The following is a 24,783-nucleotide window of genomic DNA, read 5'->3' on the forward strand; positions in this document are numbered from 1 at the left end:
CTCCGACCTCTTCAGGTGCAAATTAGAAGCCCGAACTCGCTCCACCCGAAGCTGGAGCTCGACGAACGTTAGGAGGACAGGTTGATCCTCCGCTCCGATAATTTTTACATAATTACACGATGATGTCGTAATCTCCGCATAATTGCCCTAATTTGAATAATGCGTCCCTCGTTGAATACAAACAAAATTTAATTGTCCTCGTGACATCTTCATCGATCGAAAAAGTTCGTTCGAAAAGTCGGAGAATCGGAGATTCGGAGGTCGTGTCCGCCAGGGGCCACTTCGTCTCCTTATCTCTTTATCAACGTGTGCATTGTCTGCGTTTTTTCCGTGAGGCGTGCTTAACATTAAGCGGATGATCTAAGGGTCGGCGCACACTTTCGTTCGTTTTTTCGTTGCGCGATAGCGTAAAAACTCAAATTACATAACCTCGCATTATCATATGAACAATGATTTTCGTTCAGCCCATAGCCGAGTCGACGCCTAAATCAAATGTTAATTTAAACAGTCTAGGATGTCACATTTCAAACGGCGTATGGATTGCATTAACATATAATATGTTATTATTCTTATTTAATAACAATACTAGGTGTGATTCAGCCCTAACCTCGTCATGGCCTACTCGATACGAGACGCACATTTACATCCCAGGATGACATTCACTCGGTTGTCGTTAGTCGGTGTAATTAATGCAATTTGTATGCGCGATTGTTCTGGAAATAGTACCACCGACTGCATAAATGTCAAAACGTCGATGAAAAACCTACCAGCGGCCGTTTCCGTGGGTGCGGTTATTAAAACAATCATTTTTATGGTAATTTTATTAAGTTATTTATTGCGATAGGAGTTGTTGTTATTTCGCTTTATGGCTCTCTACATAGTACTTTACCTCGTTCCGACATTTAGACCTAATCTTCGCCCGAATCAGAAAATTCACCGAATTATGTCTTCATCTCCCCGTTGCGGCACGATCTCGCCTTCCAAAACACCCGATGGATGTCTCAATAACGCACCCATCATTATTATGGTAATCCGGTACGAAATCGTCCGAATAAAAATCTTAATCTCTTGTAAAATCCACTCGGAGTGAAATTATTTCGACTACCTACATGAAATTTGTGACCGGCTCTTATAAAGATGTCTGTTTATAATGGATTTATGATAGTGGACGTGTTAAATTCGAACAACATCTACGAAAATGACATGTTGGAAGCTGTTACATCAGCCGGAATTTTTAATTTATTCCTCCGGCGTTCCCATGTGCATTTTGTTGGCGATGTCGTGCGACCGGTACAAATCGGGATTAATTTTTCTATGATAAATAAGGAAAGTTGAAGTGGTACCCGATGACTAAGACTCTTACGAGTGTCCTTTTGTTGTACCGTTTGAAAAAAATTACTCCTGTCTTGCGTTCAAAATGAGCTTTTTCTCACGACTTGACAATCTCGTCTGCGTCGGGTGTTTTTAAGGACAGTTTTAGCACTTTAGGAAAGTCCACTCTAAAGGCCCGAGAGGCGATGTCTATTCCGAACTGTAGGTACGAGAATAATGTGCTACTTTTACAACTACCCAGTTACCTGGATTTTATTATTTTTCGATATTGGTTAAATTGTTTAACCAAAAATTCTCACGTTTATTATTACAAACCTAAATGAGTTTAAAAAATTTAAAATAATAATAAGCAATAATTTATTACAATAACTGAATTGATTATGATCAATGACCTGAATTAAATAGCTTTATATTAATTTAGAAAATTACAAGAATCTTTATTAGGCGTACAACAGTTATGACTATAAATTCTTTTGTTCGACATTTTCATTATTAAAACCGTAAGCGTTCTATCTGAATTTCAACGGCATCACCTATCATAGATTTTTTTTGGCAATATGTTATCAAACTGTACGCACATAAAAACTAATTAATTAATTAATTTATTTCCAATGGGTAATCTATAAACCCAACTACAGGAAATAATTTAATTACAAAATGAAAATAGAAAAATGAAAAAACGAACTCTGCAAAATAGTACAATAAATAATTAAATAATTACAATAATTGGAACGTCATTTAACAAAATAATGTTATAATAATCTTGAAGAGCACTGGTTAATTCTCTGCAATTAACAATGAAGTCATAGTTTTTGAAGGCTTTCGATACACAATTTAAAATATGATCAATAAAAAAATGTTTCTCAAAATTTCACTTAAAAATTTAATTTAATTTTCTTTTTGAAATATTTGGCTTCTAACAAGCTAAAATTTTTACTTTCTTTTTAAAATCTCGTTTAATTTTGGTTTCTTTTCAAGGGTCTTTCGATAGTTTTAACAACATATTGTTTTCAATTTTATATAATTGTAGTATTTTTTCTCGAAATTTCACTGCAAAATTTTTTTTGTTTTATTTTTTGAAATATTTGGCTTTTAACAACCTAAAATTTTGTTATTTTTTGAAATCTGGCCTTTATTTTCCGTGTTTCAAAATTTGAATGTTTCTCAAAAATGTTCACTACTTTTTAAAAGTGTTTCAATATTTTTGTCCAAGACATCAAGTTCCAAGATCTTTACTTTCTTTAGGTTTAGACTTGAGGGCTTAAGAATCAATGAAAAGTTTACGTATTGCTTCATGGCTTACCATTTTCATTTTTACAACATTTTAATATTTTTTCTCGAAATTTCACGTAAAAAGTGTATTTTACTTGTTTAATTTTTGATATTGTTTATATTTTGACTTTTTTTTCAAATTGTCATCTTTATTTTTGGTGTTTGAAATTTTTTCAGAAGATTTTGCTATTAACTGTAAAATTTTCATCACTTCGTGTCTGTCATCAAGAGTGCAGATTGTTTATGTAAAATTTATTATTTAGTGATATTATTTTTCTTAAAATTATAAGCTTTTTTCAAAATTTGAATTTGTTGCTTATAATTTTAACTTCTCTTCAAAAGCTTTTCGATATTTTTGTCCAAGGCATCAAGGTGTAAGTTCTTAACTTCTTTTAAGTTTAGACTTCAATGTTTTAAGATCCAATGGAAAATGTTCGTCTTGATTTATTGCTCAACATCTTCTCTTTTTTAATATTCTTTTCTCGAAATTACACTTTTTTTTTCAAATTCGCGTCGTTATTTTTCGTGTTTCAATTTTTTTCTGAAGATTTGTTTATTAATTTTGAACTCTTCATCACTTCGAGTCTGCCCCCAACATTTTTGATTTTTTTCTAGAATTTGATTTTTAAATGATCATATTTTTCATAAGCTTATAGTTTTTTTTTCAAAATTTGAATGTAATTCTCAAAATATTTAATTCTTTTCAACACCCTTTAGATATTTTTGTTTAAGTCGGTTTAGTCAAATTTCTTCAAGTTTAGACTTCAAAATTTTAAGAACCATTCAAAAGTTTTCTTCTGATTCCCATAATTTTTTTAGCAATTGAACCTTTTTTCTGCAAATTTTACTTCAAAACTTTATTTTATTTTATTTTTTGAAATATTTGTCTTTTAAAAAGCTAAAATGTTCTTCTTGATTTATTGTTCAACATCTTCTATTTTGTTTTTCTAGCATTTTAATATTTTTTTTTCGAAATTTCACTTCAAAAGTTTATTTTATTTAATTTTTTGAAATACTTGGCTTTTAGCAACCTAAAATTTTGAGGTTTTTTCTTAAATCGTGTCTTCATTTCTCGTGTTCCAATTTGTTTCTGAAGATTTCTTTATTTATTTTGAACTTTTCATTACTTCGAGTCTGCCCCTAACAGTTCGGATCTTTTTCTAGAATTTGCTTTTTAAATGACCATATTTTTCAAAACATTGGATGCTTTTTTCAAAATTTTGAATTCAATTCTGAAAATCTTTACTTCTTTTCAAGAGCCTTTAGATATGTTTACAGTTCAAGTCATCAAATTCTAAGATCTCATTAAATTAATTTAAGTTTAGACTTCAAAATTTTAAGAATGAATAAAATATTTTCGTTTTGATTTATTGTTCAACATCTCCCCATTATTTTTCTAGCATTTTAACATTTTTTCTGGAGTTTAACTTCAATTTCTTTTTCATTTTTTGAAATATTTCTCTTTTAACAACCTAAAATTTAGATTTTTTTAAATCTAGTCTTTATTTTTCGTGTTTCACATTTTTTCTGAAGATCTTTTTTCAGTTTTTAGCCTTTCATCACTTAGAATCTGTCGTTGGAAGTTCAGTTTTTTTTCAAAAATTTCTATTTTTGATGATCATATTTTTCATAAGATTACTATATAGAATTTATTTTTCAAAATTTTGGCTCTTTTTCAAAAGTTTAGACTTCAAGATTTTAAGATCCAGTCAAAAGTTTTCATTTTGGTTTATTGCTTCTTTTCATTTTTAGGATTATATTTTCTCGAAATTTCACTTCAAAATTTTATTTTATTTATTTATTTTGTAAAATATTTTTTAACACCCTAAAATTAAATTTTTTCTGAAATCCCGACTTTATTTTCCGTGTTTCAAATTTTTTCTGAAAATTGTTTTAATAATTTTGAACTGTTTTCACTTTTTTTTTCAATGATCGTATTTTTTATAACATTATTCACTTGTTTCAAAATTTGAAAAAAATTTTCAAAATTTTCACTTCTTTGCAAGAGCGTTTTAATATTTTTTGAGGAGGATCCTTGGACTCAAATTTGTTAATTCGAAATATATGTATTTTTTTTCAAGCGATATCGAGATCAGACGGAAACCCAAAGTCAACGAAGAAAAATCCTGGGAGACGCATTTATTGAAACTCTGTCTAACTCTTCCACAGAATAGTGCTGAACAAAGAACAAGTTGCTCGAACTTGCCTTCTTTCCTCCAAATTCGTTAATCTCCGGGCCATCGCCTCCGCAGCCTCGCTCTTCGCTCCGTCCGTCCATCCATCAATCGCGCTCACGGGTGCCAATCAAAGTCGTAAATGTGCTGTTTACCGAACGGATTTACCGCCACGCTACCGCCGACTTTTATGGCTCGTTACATTAATAAGACCGGACTAAAACACCACAATCACATGCTTACGGCATGCGTGATCCACTTTCGTACGCATCCTGATCAGAAAGAGAAACTGGACATCGATGGCTAAGTTCGTCGCCGCTAAATCTCGATCTGATCTAGTTTATGGTACTATCACTCGGTACTAGCTGTCATCTCGTTTCTACCGGCTGCCGGTTTGATGGATCTTTGCTGTTTTAGGATGGACGAGGCAAAAAATCGACGACAGGAGAAAACGCTTTCGATGGGCGTGGATGGGTCCTGAGATTAGTCACATAGATGATTCGGGTTTTTTATGAATAGGTGTTTTTTAGTTGGTTTGGTGTTAGTTGTTTCGAAAACATGGAAACCTGAATGGGCTAATTATTATCATTAATATATTTTCTTCTACCTACACTTTGTCTTCTTTGTTCAAGACACTAAGTTCTAAGGTCTTAATTTCTTTTAAGTTTAGACCTCAAGGTTTCAAGATTCAGTCAAAAGTTTTAAATTTCAGAACCCTTGCGCAACACCGAACCACCTTATATCGCACCTCACAACCTCCAAATTTGCATACCTAATTCCTCACACTTAAATTAATTAACCATAATCGACCCGACAAATCCTCTCCACACACAGCAGCTATAATTATCGCCCATTATAACTCCACCAATTAACCAACAACACCGTCGACATATTCGGTACTACCACCACCCTCCTCGAAATTGGAGACAAACTTCTGAAAAAACCTTCGCCTTCTTCGCATACAAATCGCTCGCTGCGCACCGAACCCATAAATACGGACATGCTATCTTGCATACATTAACATCAAAGTCTCAGATCCGAGATATGCAGCTGTCATCTGCAATTAAATGGCGGCCGCGAGTGACTGACATATTAAGCGATTTTCTTGCAGGAACTAGTGACAAACGCCGGCTTAATTGAGGTTCAGTGAACTGGACGGAGCCTTGAGGGACGCCGGGCGGCGCGCCGCAGGCCGCTGCAACGGGCCACTACTGTGTACTTTTCGGGCGACTAATGGTTTGTCGCCCGGTGTCGCACGGGGCGTTTTTTGACATTTGTTAAAGCCCGATTTACATATGCCACCCAGATCGCGCAGCCGCTATTAGGATTAATTAGGGAAGTAAGAGAGGCGATTACCATTAGTTAGGTTTAACGAGGCGATTAAGCGGTGATACCAACCTAATTAAGTTCCGTTATTGGCAACCGTGGCGACTACCCTGACGTTTCGGCTGCGTAAATCGTGCCTCTAATTAGAGGTTATGTCGAGGATTTGAGGTTAGAATTTACGGCGCCGTTTGCCAGGGATACGACTTCAACAATGACGTTTTACGGTGCTGTTATTGTCACTTTTCTCGTTAAATAAATCGAGCGAGTACTCAGACGACAATAACGTCCACGTCGCAAGTCAACTTTGTAACATTCTATTAAATCCGAGCAGCGAAACGCTCAATCTACTTAATTGCTATTTATTAAGTGGCTTTTTCCACGCAGCTATGTAGAACGTAATCAAGAAATTCTCGAGCGACAAAAACCCATTTGACACTTCTTTTTTCCGGGTTTAGGTACAGTTAGGCGCTTTTGGGAAAGGCCATGGTAGGACAGACCGCCATTGTGCCATCACAATGGACACCCACATATGTTAATCCACGATTATATTCAAATCGCGTCCAGATTTCTATTTCTGCGAATCATCCCAGCGACACCTATCGGGATTCCGTTGCGTTGCGCCAACGTGCTCTTACGTAATAAATAGTGACAGGTGTACGCGGGTCATAGGTTACTAGATCTAGATATCGCGTAGTCGGAGTATTTATATCCTGGGCAGGATTATACAGCGTTAATATCTAGCAGTGCAATACATCTTTGTGCACGAACGTGTTTTACATGGTATCCACATATCTGAGACGTGTTCGTAATTCCGTTCCAAATTGGATGGATGGAGGATGTTGCGGAGAAATGGTGAGCTCGATTTGCATAAGGATGCATCGGAGTGCAATAAAGATGCAACGGAGATGGGTGCATGTGCCGCAAATTGTTGCAACGGATGGGACGGAATGGGCGGTTTATAAAGAAAAGTGACGAAAACAGCGCGCTGAGGGAAATCTTCAGTTCGGTCTTTCCAAAAATGTTTACAACAAAGAAGACGTCAATTCCAACGCGTGTCGCCAAGGAGAAAATAACGTCGCCGTTCTGTCTTCGCATCTCATAAATTTTCAATATACAAGGCGTAGGCTGAAGATTGGAGGACTGTCTTCCGAAACATGTCTCTAAGTTAACAAACAATGTGTGGAGACCGACGTTTTCCTGGTTAATTAATTTTAATTTATTTTGGTCATCCACATAAATATAAACGCACAGTAATACGACGAGACCAAACGCTCGGTATAACCCATAATTAAAAATAAAGGGTGAGTTAGCCAAAAAGGAACACTTTGAATAACTTTTACGTATGCACTTCAACAGCGTGAAAAATTTGAGAGAAACCATAATAATAATAATAATATTAAAAAATCAGCATTTTTTAAATTTGATAATCTGAATTTTTATTTTTCCATAAGACTGAAAAAAAATACTCTGCATTATTTGCCTTTGTAAAATGATGTTTTCTTAAAGTATTTGCTGTGCTTTATTTTCTAAACATGTTTTTACTTAAGTAATGAAACTTTTATTTTTGAGATGAATGAAATTTTTTGATTTGTTATGCTTTCCTAAACAATCTAATCCAACATTTTATCAAATTTTAGTCAGAAAATTAATTGTTTTTTTTTTAAGAAAAATTTTAATAATTTACGAATATTAAATAATGAAGCTAATAATAAAGCTCATTTTTACATTTAGATAAAAATTTGCAAAATCTGAAAAAAAAAGTTAAGTTCTGGTAATTCTGGTATTTCTTACTTTTGCCTAATAAATAAAAAAAAATATTCGAGGTATCCCCTTTTAGATGACTCACTCTGTACATATCAAAATATTAAAAATAGAAGTTTAAAACTGAGGGAACAAAGGGCACAGAAAGAACAGAAACAACGGAGAGAACAGAGGGAAGAGAGAGGATAGATATGACGACGAGGAGGAAGAGAACAGAAAGAACAGGGAAAAGAGCGAGAAGAGGGAGCAGAGAGAAAACAGAAAACGTTGCGAAGACAAAGAACACAGAGCACGGAAATAACAATGAGAACCATGCTAATAGAAGTAACGGAGAGAACACAAGGACAGAAACAGCGGAGAGAGCAAAGGGGACCGAGAAAACTGAGAGGACAGGAAAAACAAAGAGAACGGGAATGACGGAGAGAGCGGAAAGGACAGAGAGAATGGAGAAGACAATGAGAACAGAGAGAGCAGAGAGCACAGAGGTAACAATGAGAATAAATCAAACAAAGAAGACGAAAAGAATGGAGGAAATAGAGAGGACACAGAGAAAGGTGAAAACAGAACGGGTAAAGACGGCAGAAAGGACAGAAATAACGGCAGAAACGATAGTGTATAATAAAAGAAGAAAGAGAACAGAGAGAACAGAGAAAAGAATGACAACATTTCGAACACAGAAAACAGAGCACAGAAAGGGACGCAGAGAACGGAGAGAATAAGAAAAAACAGAGAGTGCAAAGAGGACAGAGAGTACAGAAAGCACAGAAATAATAATGACGACAATACCAATAGGGAAAACGTACAGAATAGAGGGAATAGAAAGAAGATAAAGAGGAGAGAGATGACGGTGAGGACAAGGAGAATAGAGACAATAAACAGAGAAATCAGTGAGAACAAAAAGAAGAGAGGAAAGAGTAAGAAGCGAGAACACAGACAAAACAGAGAGAACACTGAGAACACAGCAAACAGAGTTCAGAATTAACAATGAGAATGTGAAGAAAGAGAACAGAGAGAAATGAGGGAACGGAGGGGGCAGAAATAATGGAGAACAGAGAGTACAGAGAGTGCAGAAACGATAGAGAGCATAAAGAGAAAAGAGAAAACGGAGAGAATGGAAAAAAAGGATTAACAGAGAGTGGGGAACAGAGAGCAACTAAACAACAATGCGAAGAAAGAGGGCAGAAAGCACAGAGATAACGGAGAGAATAGAGAGGCCTGCGATTACAAAGGACACAGAGAACGGAGAAAACAAGCAAACGGAGAGAACAGAAAGCACAGAGTTAACAATAAGAAAAATGTAAGCAGAGAAAATGGAGGAAATGGATAGAATGAAAAGAATGGAGAGAACAGAGATTGCGAAGAGAACAGAGAGAACAAAGAGAATATAGAAAAGAGCGAGAACAGAGAGCACAGAGAAAACAGAGGAAAATCTATGAACCCAAAGGACGGATACATCGGATGGAACAGGGAGAACAGAGAAAACCGAGAACGGAGAGAATAAGGATCACAGAGATAAGAATGAGAACAAAGCGAACAGAGAAAACGGAGAGTACGGAAGGAATAGAGAAAAACGGAGAACGAAGGGAACAGAGAGAAGGGATAGAACCGAGGAGGCAAAGACAACAGAGAGAACAGAGATAACGGCGAAAATGAAGAGAAGAGAGTAAACAGAAAATTAGTGATTACATAAAGCACAGAAATAATAACGAGAACAATGCGAACAAAGAGAACGGAGAGAATGAAGAATAAGGAGGATAGAAAGGACATAGATAAGAGAGAGGACAGATAGAATAAAAAGGATAGAAATAACAGTGCAAATAGAGACAACAGAAAGCACAGCGATAACGGAAACAATACAGGGGGCAAAGAGGACAGACAGCACAGAGAGAATAGAGAAGCCGTTGAGAACAAAGAGGACAGAGAGAACATAGAAAACGAAGAGAACAGAGAGGATAAAAAGGACAGAGAGAACAGAGAGAACGGGTAGGACGGAAAAAACAGAAAGAACAATGTGAAAAGAACAGGACACAAAGAGATAACGGAGAGAACACAGAGTGCAAAGACAGGGAGTATAAAGTGAACAGAAGAAACAGAGGAACCAGTGAGAACAAAAAGGAGAAAGGAAAGAGTGAGAAGAGATAGCACTGACAACACAGATAGAATACAGAGTTAGCAATGAGAATGTGAAGAGAGAGAACAGACAAAAAGGAGGGAACGGGGAGAACAGAGAGTGCAGAGAGGGCAGAAACAACACAGAGCACAGGGAAAAGAGAGAACGGAGAGAATGGAAAAACAGAGGAAACAGAGAGAATGGGGACAACAGAGATCACTTTAGAAAACAAAACCAAGAGAAAGGACAGAAAGCATAGAGATAACGGAAAGAACAGAGAGAACAGAGAGGATAAAGAGCACAGAGATAACGGAAAGAATGGACAGAACGGAAAGAATGGACAGAACGGTTAGAACAGAGAGAACAGTGCAAAGAAAGAGAAGGCACGGAAAGCACAAAGATAATGGAGAGAATAGAGAAAGAGCAAAGAGGACAGAAAGCACTGAAGTAACAACGACAATAACACTAATAGAAGACAACAGAGAGGACAGAGATAACGGCGAAAATCAAGAGGAGAAAGAGAACAGAGAGATAGAGAAATAAGCTAGAAGAAAGAGAACAGAGAAAAGAGTAACAACACTTCGAACACAGAAAACATAAAGCATAGAAATAACAACGAGAATAATGCGATCAAAGAGAAAGGAGAAAACGAAGGAACAAAGAGAACGGATAGAATGGAAAGAATAGAGAGAACAATGCGAAAAGAACGAACAGAATACAAAGAGATAACGGGGAGAAAACAGAGAGAACGGAAAGCACAGAGATAACAATGAGAAAAATGCAAATAGAGTAAACGGGGAGAACGGAGGGAGTAGAAAGAATGGAGAGAACAGAGAATGCAAAGAGGACGGAGAGAATAGAGAGAGTGGCAAAAATAGAAGGAACACTACGAACATAGAGAATGGATTGATTGGAAGGAACAAGAGGAACATAGAAAACGGGGAACCGAGAGAATAGAGAAACCAATGAGAACAAATAATACAGAGAAAATAGTGGGAACAGGGAGCATAGAGGGACAGAACAATGAGAATAATGCGAACAGAAAGAACGAAGAGAACAAATAAAGTGGAGAGAAGAAATTTAAATAGAAGAAAAAAAAAAGACAACAAGTATCCAATAAAAGTGCTGAAAATATTATAAGTGTTAAAGGGAATGAAAAATAAGCGCGGTGTTGTTATAGAATTTTTACAAATATAAACAAAAATTCAATATTCTCAGGGTATTTCTTTTTTTAACTGTTAATTTGTATAAATTCACTAATAAAACAAACTAAATGCAGAAAATTAACATCTACTTAATACATTAAAATTTTAAGCGGTACAATTTTAATTTCTAATCTTTGGCCTTTCTCCAATGTCTCGTTCAAAAAGTGTAAATTGATTACATTTTAAATACTTAAGCTTGTATGGAGAGATAACTTTTCGACTCGCAGTTGCTGTGGATATTATTCTTGTCATAATGTATTACATACATTTGATTAAGAGCGCATATAAGCCATAAAAAAGTTAACCAAAAATACCAGGTTAATGGGATTTTTGCAATAAATTTAATGTTTTCTCGAGTTGAATCTCGGCAAAAATCGCTCCGAATCTGTAACAAACACCGCTTACGAGCCTATAAATCTCGCCTCGGAGTAATATTATAAGTCATGGTCCAGATGACGCTTCAAATTTATTTGCATCGTTAAGCTAGAACCACTTACACGATATAAATCCTACCCAACATTAAACAAAATTGTTACATTAATAAAATGACACAAACCTTTCACAATTGAATGCAGTTTCACGCCACTGTTGTCACCTTTTGCTCGCTTGAACTTTGCTTCGATGGCCTCAGTACCAACCGTACTTATAAGTCAGCCAGAAATTAACCTAGTTAGTCGTCCCCGCAAGACCACCCTGTATATCGACGCTAGGAATTTCAGGGGCGTAGCCCTGATTAATCGCGCCGATTAAAAGCCGACATCTTTTATTGTAATCTGAATCTCTATTGCAAATATTTATTTAAACAAATCTCTTTTTTATGCCTGTTTAATGTTCCATCGGAACATGATTCATGGACGTTTTAGCAGAATGGCGTGTGGGCGTAGGCGCATCTATTAGCATTTTAGTCGCTTAATTCGAGTTTCGAGCTTCGCAATATCCGAAACGAATTCCGAATTAGCTAATTGCGACAAAATTAACCAGTTTTGTCACGTAGGTTGGCGGTGACACGAATTGCGGCCGTTTTCTGCTTTTCCGAACGTTACGACTTCCTCCATAAATCCGCTCTAATTGGGGCCGTTTTGACGAAGATTCGACTCTTGTGCTTACTCATGCCGGCCGTAATTAACCTCGATTTTGGACAGTACGCCTTGCGATAATGCAGAGATTCTTTCACGTTTGGGCGTTCCAGCAAGAGTATTTGTCAAGGACGGTGCGCGTGCTGGAGGCTGTTGAAAAGTAACTCTTTGTGTTTTTTTCGGTTGGGCTTTTTTGCCAGCTTCTCTAGGTCAGTTGGTCAATTCGCTACATGTTTTTCCACAACGCTGGGTATCACAATGGCACACCCACTCCATTTTCAGATAAATGTTAGTTCTGAGCTACAAGATTTACTTTCCTATGCTCGCTTAATCACGGTGTGATGTGACAGGCGTTTACCGGATGAAATATCGCGAAGGATTATCGATAAATCTCGGATTTTTGCCAAAGAACGGCGTTGCACAACTTTTTTTATACTTTCTCGCGCGACGGGAAAAACGCCCAGGAGTTATTGTGAAAATGAAACTGGATATTCAAATATAGATGTTGACATTTTGGCTCATCGTCCCCACCATCAATTGGATGAAGTCATCTTTAAAATTCACCCTAGACATCTAGATATCGGGTAGAAAAATCAAAATTGTATTTATTGTATGAACTATTGAACAAATTTTACTATTATTTTAAAGCTAACGCAATAAGATTTACTTTAACAGACCTAGAATCTTTCGAACAAAGGAAAAATCGGTATGGATTTTTATAAAAAAATTGCATTATTGTATCTAAAAATTTATAAAATTAATTTGATTAAATTTGTCGGTTCATCTTTTTCAAAAAACGCGACATGCTGTAATTCACAAAATTTTACTCCTAATTTTTATCTACACAAGCTTTATTTTAAAACCAGATTTCTGAAGTTTACCCCAAGATTAATTTCAAAAAACCTCAAAAAAATTGGTACAAGCAGAAAGCTGAAAACTGCTAGAAAATACATGTGCTCCATTTAAATAATTTGAAACTATTAATTGGCAATTTCTCGTTTTGATTAAAAATTTCAATTTCTGGAATTTTATTTTTCCGGTATTTCCGTTTCGCGAGTTTTCAATTTTTTGATTTTTTAGGTTTTCGATTTTTGAATTTCTCGATATTTTCGATTTTTTATTCTTTCAATTTTTCATTTCTTCAATTTTGCTCCGATTTTTCAGTTTTTCGATGTATCGATTTACTTCTAATTCTTTCATATTTCAGTTTTGGGATTTTTTAACATTTCGATTTTTAAATTTTTCAGTTTTTCGTTTCGATTTCTCGATTTTTTATTTTTTACATTTTGCTAATTTTCGATTTCTCGTTTTTTTGAGTTTGCGACTTTTCTATTTTTTAATTTTCCCATTCTTGACGTTTCGAAATATCGATTTTTCAGTTTTTCAATGTATGAATTTCTCAATTCTTCGATTGTTTAGGTTTTCGTTTTTTCAATTGTTAAAATTTCCGATTTTTCGATTTCTCATTCTTTCAATTTTTCGATTCAATTTTTCTTAGATTTTTCAGTTTTCGATTTTTGGATTTTTCAATATTTTCCTTTCTCGATTTTTTACTTTCCCGATTTTTTCATGTTGTGATTTCTCGTTTTTTTTTTTTTACTTTTACGATTCTTCATTTTCGCAGCATTTTAATCTTAGATTTTGCAAATTTTCGATTTTTCCAATATTAGATTTTTTAACATTTCGATTCTTAAATTTTTTAATTTTTCGTTTCGATGTTTCAGTTTTTCAATTTTTTGATGTTTCGATTTTCTGATTTTTCAATTTTTCCCATTTTGTTTATTTTCGATTTTTTATTTTTCCATTTCTTCAATTTTTCGGTTCTTTAATTTTTCGGTTTTCCAATTTTTTAATTTTTGGCGATCCTAAATTTGTTCCTCGATTTTTTGAGTTTTCCACTGTTAGATTTTTTGATTTTTTAATTTTTCCATTTCTCGATTCTTCGACCTCTCGATTTCTCGATTTTTCAGTTTTTCAATTTTTCAGTTTTTTGATTATTCAGGTTTCTGTTTTTCCAATTTTGCGATTTTTAAAGTTTTCGCTTTTTCGAGTTTCTGTCTTCGCAGTCTCACAATTTTTGGAATCAGTTTCTCTTAAATTTGTCAGTTTTCGAATTTTCCAACATTCTTCGATTTTCCGTTTCTATTTTTGGATTTTTTATTATTTTTTAGCTTCTCGAGTTTTCAGTTTTTCGATTTACTGATGTTGCGAATTCTCGATTTTTCAATTTTTCGATTCTTCAATTTTTGGTATTTTAATTTTCCATTTTTTAAATTTTAGATTCTTAAATTTTTCGATTTTTCGAATTTTCAATTTGTAGTTTCTCAAATTTTCGGTTTCTTGATGTTTCTGTTTCTCAATTTTTTAATTTTTCGATTTTGTTAATTTGCGTTTTTTCATTTTTCGATTTCTCAATTTTACGATATTTTCGATTGCGCTTTTTCAAGCTTTCGGTTCTTCAATTTTTCGATTTTTCAATTAATCAATTTTAGGTGTTTTTAAATTTTCAGTTTATTCAAGTTAATTAATTTTTAAAATTTTCGATTTTTTAATTTTCCCATTTCTAGATTTTTGACCTCAATTCTTCGATTACTGAGCTTTGTTTTAAAATTTTTCGATTGTTCAATTTTTCCGCATTTTCATTTTCAATTCTCGATGTTCCCATTTTTCTCTTTCGATTTATCGACTTCTCGGTTTAAAATTTTTCAATTTTTCAAATTTTCGATTTTTAAAATAATTGAATTTCCGATTTTTCAATTTTTTTGTTCTAAAATTTTTCTACTTTTAAGTTCTCAATTTTTAAATTTTCTCATTTTTCGATTTATCCTTTTTTTAATCTTAAATTTTTAATTTTTCCGTAATTTATTTATTTTTATGCTATTTTGATTTCTCGATTTTTCGGTTTTTCGACTTTTCTTCCTTTCGATTTCCCAATTTCTCGATCTTTTTTTGATGTTTTGATTTCTTGATGTTTCAATTTGTAGATGTTTCGATTTTTCAACTTTTCAGCTTTTCGATTTATCGAGCTTTCAAGTTTACGATTTCTGGATTTATAGAGATTTCGATGTTTCGATTTTTTTAATTTCCCGAATTTTCGATTTTATGTTATCTCGATTTATCGATCTTCCAATTTTTCGAGATTTCAGTTTTGAGCATTTTTCAATTTCCAAATTTTTCAATTCGTCTATTTTTTTAAATTGTAGATATTTAAATTTTTTTTTTAGTTTCGATTATTATTCGATCTTTGGATTTTCCCCGTTGGGTATCTGCTTTAAATATACTTCATGTTACTTATAACTTATAACACTTCCATTGATTCTGGAGCATGGTGTGGATCGACAAGAATCGAATAATCTCTCACTTTTGCAAACTAACGCCGTTACACAATTTTGGAGTTAACTTTCTCGTTGCGTAGAACCACCGTCCGATCCGTTCCGATAAAACCTGCGGCATTTTTTGCGCCGTTATCCTCAATCCGACTCCTGCAATGGCAACGTTGCGCCGAAAAGTTTCACCATTTATCAAGATGCGTAAAGAGCAAAATTCCTCGTCCGATTGCCTCACTCCCGCATTCTTCCATTTATCTCCAACAACACGAAATTTTTACGATATCATTTATGCTAACATGTCCATTCATCCCGCTGGGAATATGAAAAGTGAATTACTTAATACGCCATGGGAAGTAGACTGTCGTCTGCATTGTCCCCCAGACAAAAGGAGTCGCGATTTCGTTTTTACCATTATCTGAAATATTCGGGTCGAAATCCGGACCCTTTTTTGTCGGCCGACGTCCGTATTTTTTCTCGAATAATAGCGACTTTCGCTAAACGGTCGCAAATAGGTAATTTTTGACGACATGTCAACACGTAATTATTTAGAAAGTGTAGCAAGTCGAGATTATCCGCTCAAAACGTTTTGTCACAGATCAAGAGGTCTAAAAGTTCACGTTTTTCCTCCTCGGCCATCGGTAGCGAAAGTACCGTTCGTTATTTATTAATTAATCGATTAGTTTGTGAGTTCGTAAAGTGATAAAATCGGTAGAAAGTTCTTCTGCATGCGTAAACCGGAGGAATTTCGGGACCGATCACGATCGGGCATTGTTGCGAAATCGGCGGCTTTAATTGCTCGGTTTGGGCGATTTTCTGGGTTGAAAGCGAGTCGAGTGGATGAAAAACCGGTTGATGGTCGAGCTTATCTGACCTGAAAGGAAGAGGAGTTTTCAGCATAAATTACGGCTAAGTCGACTGGTAAAATAGCCGCGTGCACGACCACAATGTTGCAAATGGGAATTACGGCGATGGGCTTAACAAGACTTATTGAAAGCTGCGAATAAATAACACGCAGATGCCGAGAAGAAAATCAAAACGCTTGACGTACGGAGTGAATAAATCTACACTGTTCAAACCCATTAAGAGTGTTGTTTGTAGAGCGAACAAAACAACGACGTAAAGTTCCGCGAATATTCGTAAAAATAAATTTATGCATTTTAGTTCTAGTTTCTCGTTTTAGATCAGCGTTTCTACCTTTTACAATTTGTCTATTGCCACAATCTTGGTTTTGTGTTCACTAATTTTTATTGTTTAGATCTTGATAGGGAATTGTTAGAACATTGTCCTTTTTCACAATAATTGCAAAAAAAATCAGAATTTACAAGTCTACGCCTCCTCCATATCTTAATTATTAGAAACAGAAGGACCTTAAACCTAAATTATTTCAATTTTTTCAATTACAACACCTTGTATTTTATTATCGTCTATTATTGTGTTTTTTGTTTTCTCTTTTTTTTTTGTTAAGCATTTTCTATAATTAAAGTTAATGTTTATTGCGATTCTTCAATTTTTCTTCGATGTTTCAGTTTTCCGATTTTTCGATTTATCGATTTATCAATGTTTTAATATCAGTTTTGGTATATTTCAATATTTTTCGATTTTTTGTTGTTTCGATTTCCTGATTTTTCGATTTTTCCATTTTATCAATTTTCGTTTCCTCAATTTTCCTATATTTCCGGTTCGGGATTTTTCAAGTTTTCAGTTCTTCAATTTTTCGATTTTTCAATTTTTGGCGATTCTAAGTTTTCATCTTCGCGATTAATCGATTACAGTATTGGATTTTTTTTCAATATTTTTCAATTTTTCGTTTTAATTTTTAGATTTTTAAAATTTTTATCTTTTCGATTTTTCAGTTTTTTGATTTTTCAGTTTTTTGATGTTGCCATTTCTCAGGTTTTTGAAATTTTTCGATTCTTCAGTTTTTCGGCAACAAAACGATGTATAAAGTACCAAATTACCCACCCAAATTATTTTCGATATTTCAGTTTTTTCAAATACAACACCCTGTATTTTATTATCGTCTATTATTGTGTTTTTTGGTTTCTCTTTTTTTTTTGTTAAGTATTTTCTATAATTAAAGTTAATGTTTATTGCGATTCTTCAATTTTTCTTCGATGTTTCAGTTTTTAGATTTTTCGATTTATCAATGTTTTAATATCAGTTTTGGTATATTTCAATATTTTTCGATTTTTTGTTGTTTCGATTTCCTGATTTTTCGATTTTTCCATTTTATCAATTTTCGTTTCCTCAATTTTCCTATATTTCCGGTTCGGGATTTTTCAAGTTTTCAGTTCTTCAATTTTTCGATTTTTCAATTTTTGGCGATTCTAAGTTTTCATCTTCGCGATTAATCGATTACAGTATTGGATTTTTTTTCAATATTTTTCAATTTTTCGTTTTAATTTTTAGATTTTTTAAATTTTTATCTTTCCGATTTTTCAGTTTTTTGATTTTTCAATTTTTTGATGTTGCCATTTCTCAGGTTTTTGAAATTTTTCGATTCTTCAGTTTTTCGGCAACAAAACGATGTAAAGTACCAAATTACCCGCCCAAATTATTTTCGATATTTCAGTTTTTTCAAATACACCCTGTATGTTGTACCCCCTATTATTCTGTTTGTTGTTTTCTCTTTTTTTTGTTAAATATTTTCTACAATTAAAGTTGATGGTTATTGCGATTTTTTTCTTTTCAAGAGACACCGACATATTGAAGGAAGGGGAACAAAAAATATAATATTTAAAAACTGTAACGTTTTGAGTTTATTTTAAACACTCTGTATATTAAAATTTTATTAAATGGATACAACAACGCGCGCACCTCTATTTATTTCTTCATAAACTATTGCAACACAGATCTTAAAAATGGCAACATTGCGTATGACTGAAACTTAAGAAGAAGTCAAAGAAGATATACATATATCAATTTTTTTTGTTGTTTCATTTTTCTTTTACATTTACATTTTCATATATTTTCTCAACAGTGTTTTGGTGTTCTGTTTTATTGAAAAACAATACATTTAATAACTTTTAAAAAAATAATGAAAATTATACTATTTAGGGTTTGAGTTCTAACATATACAGGGTGATTCACTGAGAGCGCGCTCCTCCATCTCAATTATTAGGAACAGAAAAAAAGATTTAAATTCTAAAGTTGGAGGACCATGCACCCAAATGATTTTCAACTACACAGAGTGTTCCGTTTTTAAGAATTAACACACAACTTAGTTTTTTCAAAAGGAATATCCTATATATTTTTAGATATTCTAATTGGGTTTATATTCACAGGTTATTTTTGAAATATCAAAAACATCGCGGACGATGTGTTTATAAAAAAGAATTTATTAGAAGATATACATATTTCAGTTTTTTCAAATAGAACACCTCGTATTTTATTACCACCATTCTGCTTTTTCCCTCTTTCTTTTTTGTCAAGTATTTTCTATATTTGAAGTTGATGGTTATTGCATTTTTTATATGAGACACAACGACATGTAATTAAATACAGGGTGTACTCCATACAAAGTATGTATGTATGTTAAGACTGTATTTATATTTCCATAAACTGGAATAAAAGGAAGCTTTGACAACGTCCTATCGGAATTCCAAAAATAAACTCTGATTGTAAGGCATGAGAATATATAAAAATATACAGGGTGTTCTATAAAAAAAACTAAGTTGTGTGCTGTTACCCAAAAACAAAATACTCTGCATAGTCGAATGTCAAAGTCAAGGAACTCGTCAAGTTCGTACCTAACTTTTTTATGCCTTTAGTCATAATTAATGAGTTATTGAGGAGTGACTCACCCTGTATATGTTGCTTAATTTTTTTTACCATAAATTGTGAAATATTTTTGAACGTTGAAATGTGAATACTTTCGAAAACATAAAACTTAAAAAATCTGGTCCCAAAAATAGCTATTTTACAGACTCATGTATGTTCGTAGAATGACTCCTTTTCAGACTCGATCCAAAAAATAGTTATTTTTCGGACTAGTAACTAAAATGCAATTTTTACGAACTAATCGTTGCTGCTCTAACTAATAAATGTCTAAAAAAGTTTTTGCGGTTTCATGAGCTATTTTGGAGCCATAAATAGCAACAATTTGTCCGTAAAAACTGTATTTTAGGCACTTTTAACAAAAATAACTGTTTCCGGGTTCCTCCTCATGTTATAAATCCGGTTCTAAAATATTAATTAATTTTCAAAAAAGAATTCACGAATTTCAAGTTCTCGACACTACACTATAGAAAAATTTAAGACTTCTTTATACTTTCAAGTTTTACTATCATATTGTTTCTTTATTTTTTGTGTTTTCTTCCTTCAGAAAACAAAGTAAATAAAAAATAAAATTTAGAATAAAAAAAAAAAAAAATTAAAATGGCACCTCTGAATTTACTCTTGTGCTTCCAGGAACTTAAAAGTCTAATTTAGGATTAAACTAAATAACACGTAAATATTAAATTTAACCTGCATACAATTCCTGTATATATGTTTAAATCTGATAACTTAAATTATGTTCGATAAATTTAATTAGGCAGCGGTTCTAAACATTTTTAAGTTTCAGTATTCACAAATAAGCTTTAGTTTTTTCTATTTTATCACGATATCTACTTTTGTATTTGTTTTAGCTTGACACAAAATGCAGTTTGTCTTCGTTTATTTTCAAATCTTCGCAAGGTAATATTTGTGTTCCGATGTTGATAATTTTTTTCAGTCATTTTTCCACTCTCTTCTAAGATTACACTCATTTTGTTTATTTTGTTGTCAGTTTAGATAAATATTACTATATCAAACTTTAACATGTTAAATAATAATGGAATTATTGCCCCATTCCTTCGTTTAGGTAGGTACGCATAGTTCGTAGTTTTAATCTTTCTTTGCCATCAGTAATTTCACTACAATGTAAATACACTCATTAGAAATGCAAAATTTTGCTAGTTTACAACAGGATATCAATATCAAATTTAAGATACGAGGAATCCCTTAGTTTGTTAGTAATTTAAAATAAAATTTTAACAATGCCTTCTAATAATTCTTGTTCAAGTTTTAAAATGCCTTCTAATAATTCTTGTTCAAGTTTTAAAACGATTCATAGTAATTGTAAAAACGTTGTTTTTATTTGATTAAAACAATAATTTTCAATTTTTTACCTTTTGGCAATTTAACTTAAAAAAATATTAAAATCTCAAATCGTTATTTTTGCTAACTCCCCGAAAGCTGCCTATATCCTTCTCGTTTTTGCACAACATTTCACTAATTGATTTAATAGCAAAATCATGGTCACGCATAAACCAACGGGAGCTTTTCACGACCAAACTCGACTTAATTATTCCTGCAAAGGTTGCGCCACCGGCGAGCTTTCGTGCTCTTCCAATCCTGCAGAGGTGTCTCGCACGTTTCGCTCTCTAATGACGCCACGTAAAAGCTGACTTGCGAAATCTGGACTTTTCAAATTAGTTTGTTTTCTGCGCCATAAATCAGCACCCATCCGGGCTTTCCACACCCATAATCCTCCAAACGCTTTAATTAGAAAGCCCGCACCCTCCCGGTAGCCGCGCAGCCGCCGTCCGACCCTGAACCATCCGATCACCTTTTAATTACCCCAAAACAATAACGCACTTGCCCAATTCGCCGCCGCTATCTGCTCGGAACCCATCGGATTTTTCCCGCCATTGTTACGTAACGCAACATTAACCCAACAATACCACTAACGAGCCATTACACTTGGAGTTTGTGGAGCAAGGTTGCGGCGCTGAGGCTGCAGGACGATAATTGCTGCATTATTGTCGTGTGCCAGGAAAGCAATTAAACGACGCTCCGCGGGGGCTTGCGACAGCAGGTGAAAGAACGATGGGGCAATGGGGTGGCTGACGTCACGGGTCGCGGGTCGCACGTGACGCGGGACGGCACGAGCCATAAGCGACCGAAACGTGCGGGCGGTGGCGCAACGGGTAATTAACGATCCGGCTCGAAGGAGCAATGTGCAAGAGAATCCGGCTCGAAGGACCGAAATGTATGTGTTCGACCCGCGGGGGCGCATGTAAGTGTCCGAAAATCTCAGAAAGCCGGCTCGTATTGTGTTTTCGTCCGTATCAGATCGATCCTCCCAGTGAGGCAACCGTATTGTTCGTCGTTTATCCAGTGTCGCAACAACGTCTTTATAACTATGAGAAATGCGTTCTTTTCATGTAAATTTCGCCGTCGTATTTGCACGGTGGTATTGAGGCGGTTACAAAATAGCATCGTTCCAGCTTTTCGAATAGACCACTAATGATGACTGATGGCTTTCGACTTGATGCAATTTTTTCCGTGGCGGATTGCGGGCGGACGTATCGGAGACGGCTGTGGCTGTGACATCGGCCTACTTGATTAGAGGATACTCGCTTTCTACGCTAATCGTTCGTTCGGACGATGCTCAAGAAGCGGAAAATCGGAGTCTGTCGACGAAAATTGAAATTTTCAACGGACCTTGACTCGATGGCACAGATACGGGAGGCAAAAAAGGTTCAGGCGATTGGCGAGGAGAAGAGAAAACTAGAACAATATGGGCAGTCCTTATAGGCAGCTACGCTGTTCGTTAAAAGTTCAGCTCTTACATTTTCCAACGTTCTAGTCGAAAATTAAATTAATTCTTTAAACTGATTTAAATTTTAACTAAATTTGAATTTAACATTTTTATTCAGAAAAGGAAATTTTTAAACTCTCCAGAATTAAAAAAAAAAGAACTTTTAAGTTTTGCAACTTACTCAGAGTGGACTTTTTTAATTCTATGCCTTTAAAACGAGGATAAACATGGATCTAAATTGGAATTAAATTCTTACATACACAAAATAATTCCTAAAAATTTAAAAAGAGATAATTTTTCTTAGAAGCGTAAGGTTCTAGTCTAAAATCAAATTAATCCTTTATTTTATTATTTTTACGAATTCTAAATTTCATTTGTAATTATGTAAGAAAATTAAATAAACAATTTCAGGGTTTCAATAATTCATTAAAAAACTTTTGAACAAATGATTTTGCAACAGAGAAACTCAGTTTGATGAAAAATGACCGAAATTTCAGTTAACAGTGCTTTCAGGAAATTTTTAAACTCTCCAGAATTAAAAAAAAAAAAATAAGTTTTGGAACTTATTCAAAGTAGACTTGTCATTAAGACAATTCTATACATTTAAAACGAGGGAAAACACAAAATAATTTCCAAAAATCAGCTTCTTTTTATGTCACAGTTAATCAGAACCACTTAAATCATTTTAGAAAAAACTTACTCCTATTATTTACTAATACCTTATTTTCAAGAACATTTTTGTTACAGTAAGAATGAGTAAAATTAAATTCTCTGAAGGGGGCGTTATTTAAGACAATCTAAATAATTTAGTACAAATAAAAATTTATAAACACGAAAAACTGACCGGTTCAGGAGTTTCATTTTCTTGAAAAATAAAACAATTTAAAATTACAGCTAAAAACTTGACCTTGTAACAACAAAATGTAGATACATATGTAAGAAGAAAATTCGAAAATTATAATACAATACAACGCAAAAGCTCATTCTATTAAACTTAGCCTGACATGTTGAAGGTACACTTCAGTATATTAAATAAAATTAGATTTGTCTGTAATATCGTTCTACTAGTATTAATTTTCTTAAAATGGCCAATTCTGAAAATTTCATAAAATTTCCTAAGATTCTAATTTTCGGCTTTCTGAAGCGAAACTTGGCCTTTAAAATCAGATTAAAATCGTCGCTAAAGCACACAAAGCTCAAGCGCCACCTGTCCGCCATCCACTCGAACTAAGCCTCAAAATCTTGCAAAAATTCACTACGTCTCTCGCACAACGAAAATCGCAATTAAACAACAAAAAGAAAACTGTTTTTCTCGAGCTCTGATGATTTATGCTCAATTATGAACCGACTCAACAACAGGTGTTACAATTAACCAGCTCGTACCAACACGATTTCTTCAACAAACACTTCATTTATTTTTATTCCAAGTGTTCCGAGGCACCTTTAACCTTAACCGAAAGTGTGGAATTACACTCCGACTTAAATCGTCCTCATAATGACCCCGGCTGTTTTACAAATGTGAAAAGTCGGCTTTCCGACTTCAGGTTTCTCGTAAAATTGGGTTTTCGGTTTCAGTTTCGCGTCGAATAATGAAGAAATTCGCTGAAACGTCGCTAAGCGTCAGTCGAGCAATTAAAGAGTCTTTAAGTGGTTATTACGCTTGTTAGACGCAATTTACGACACTTTGGTTGTAAAAGGATAATAGATCGGCCATTCCTTGTCGAGCTTTTTCAGCGATGTTTCACACGGTGTCATCACTCAGCCATCTTAATTAGCAGCTAATTAATTAATCTCCGAAGGTTACAATTGTACTGACCTTACTCCGTACGTATTCACAAACACTTTTCAAAATTTCAGCAGGAGCACAAATCCCATCTCCACTCACTGAAAATCCGACACTTTAGTCACTGCGAGAATCCGACGCCGGCACAAGACGCACTACCATCTCATGGTCCGATGGTACTCTGATGGTACACACGTGTGCAGGATCGCGAAAAGCGCTAAGCGTGCGTTCCCACCGACGTCCGACTGAGCACTGGTCCGCAGCTCTCGATATCTAGCGGCTTATACAAGATATTGCTCTAGTTCTGCTGTCTCGAGATCGAAAGTGTTTTGCGGATGGACCTCACTTGATACCGTTTTCTTGGGTGGACTGACCAGTTCCTGGTTCGATGCGGCGGCCGCAGGATCGCGAGCGCTCGGAAGGAGACTTGGATGCTGGGTCGAGCGACGAACCCTTCGCAGGAATTGAGATAGTAAAAGTGGACACGCCCTGCCGCTGCCGCTGCTGCTGCCGGACTCGCGCCGTTCCTGCTGTTTAACGGTTTCTCGGGAAATGGTAGTAATTGCGGGATGTGGGCTGGCGTGAGTGGTGCAGGAATTCGAAAAATACGGCAGCGCTTTGGATGAAAAAATTAGGGAAAGTCGAGGCGTTTTGCGGCGTATCGACTTTTTCGCCGTTTGATTGATTTAGCAAAGTAATGGGATTGGGTGTTACGTGTGTTGGTTTAAATTACAACGAGACTGGAGTTATCAACGGAGCAGGAAGGACGTTGTAGATTTACGAGAATTCATCGTAAGCACTGAAATTGCACTGCAGGTGCAGCTTTTATTATTATTTTTTTTAATAAAGA

At 34.5% G+C, this 24,783-nt stretch overlaps 2 protein-coding genes across 2 annotated transcripts in view; one reads left to right on the top strand and one right to left on the bottom strand.

Moving 5' to 3' along the window:
- The window catches only part of LOC135143768 (transcription factor hamlet-like), a 78,580-nt gene extending 54,175 nt beyond the window's left edge, over positions 1 to 24,405 (bottom strand). Inside the window, exon 1 of the mRNA XM_064075710.1 lies at positions 23,967 to 24,405. The gene's annotated coding sequence lies outside the window, so the exon portion shown is untranslated. The remainder of the gene's footprint in view (positions 1 to 23,966) is intronic.
- Positions 8,057 to 12,420, top strand: LOC135143762 (uncharacterized protein DDB_G0284459-like). The gene is made up of 5 exons (XM_064075701.1): positions 8,057 to 8,434; positions 8,491 to 8,779; positions 9,725 to 9,848; positions 12,175 to 12,298; positions 12,370 to 12,420. The coding sequence occupies exons 1-5, from the start codon at positions 8,057 to 8,059 to the stop codon at positions 12,418 to 12,420; spliced, it is 966 nt and encodes a 321-aa protein (XP_063931771.1).
- Positions 24,406 to 24,783: the final 378 nt, after the last annotated feature.

This window comes from Zophobas morio, unplaced genomic scaffold, assembly GCF_036711695.1.
Source record: "Zophobas morio isolate AGI-343-1 ecotype UQ-CSIRO unplaced genomic scaffold, CSIRO_AGI_Zmor_V1 ptg000075l, whole genome shotgun sequence".
In the NCBI taxonomy this organism is placed as follows: domain Eukaryota; kingdom Metazoa; phylum Arthropoda; class Insecta; order Coleoptera; family Tenebrionidae; genus Zophobas; species Zophobas morio.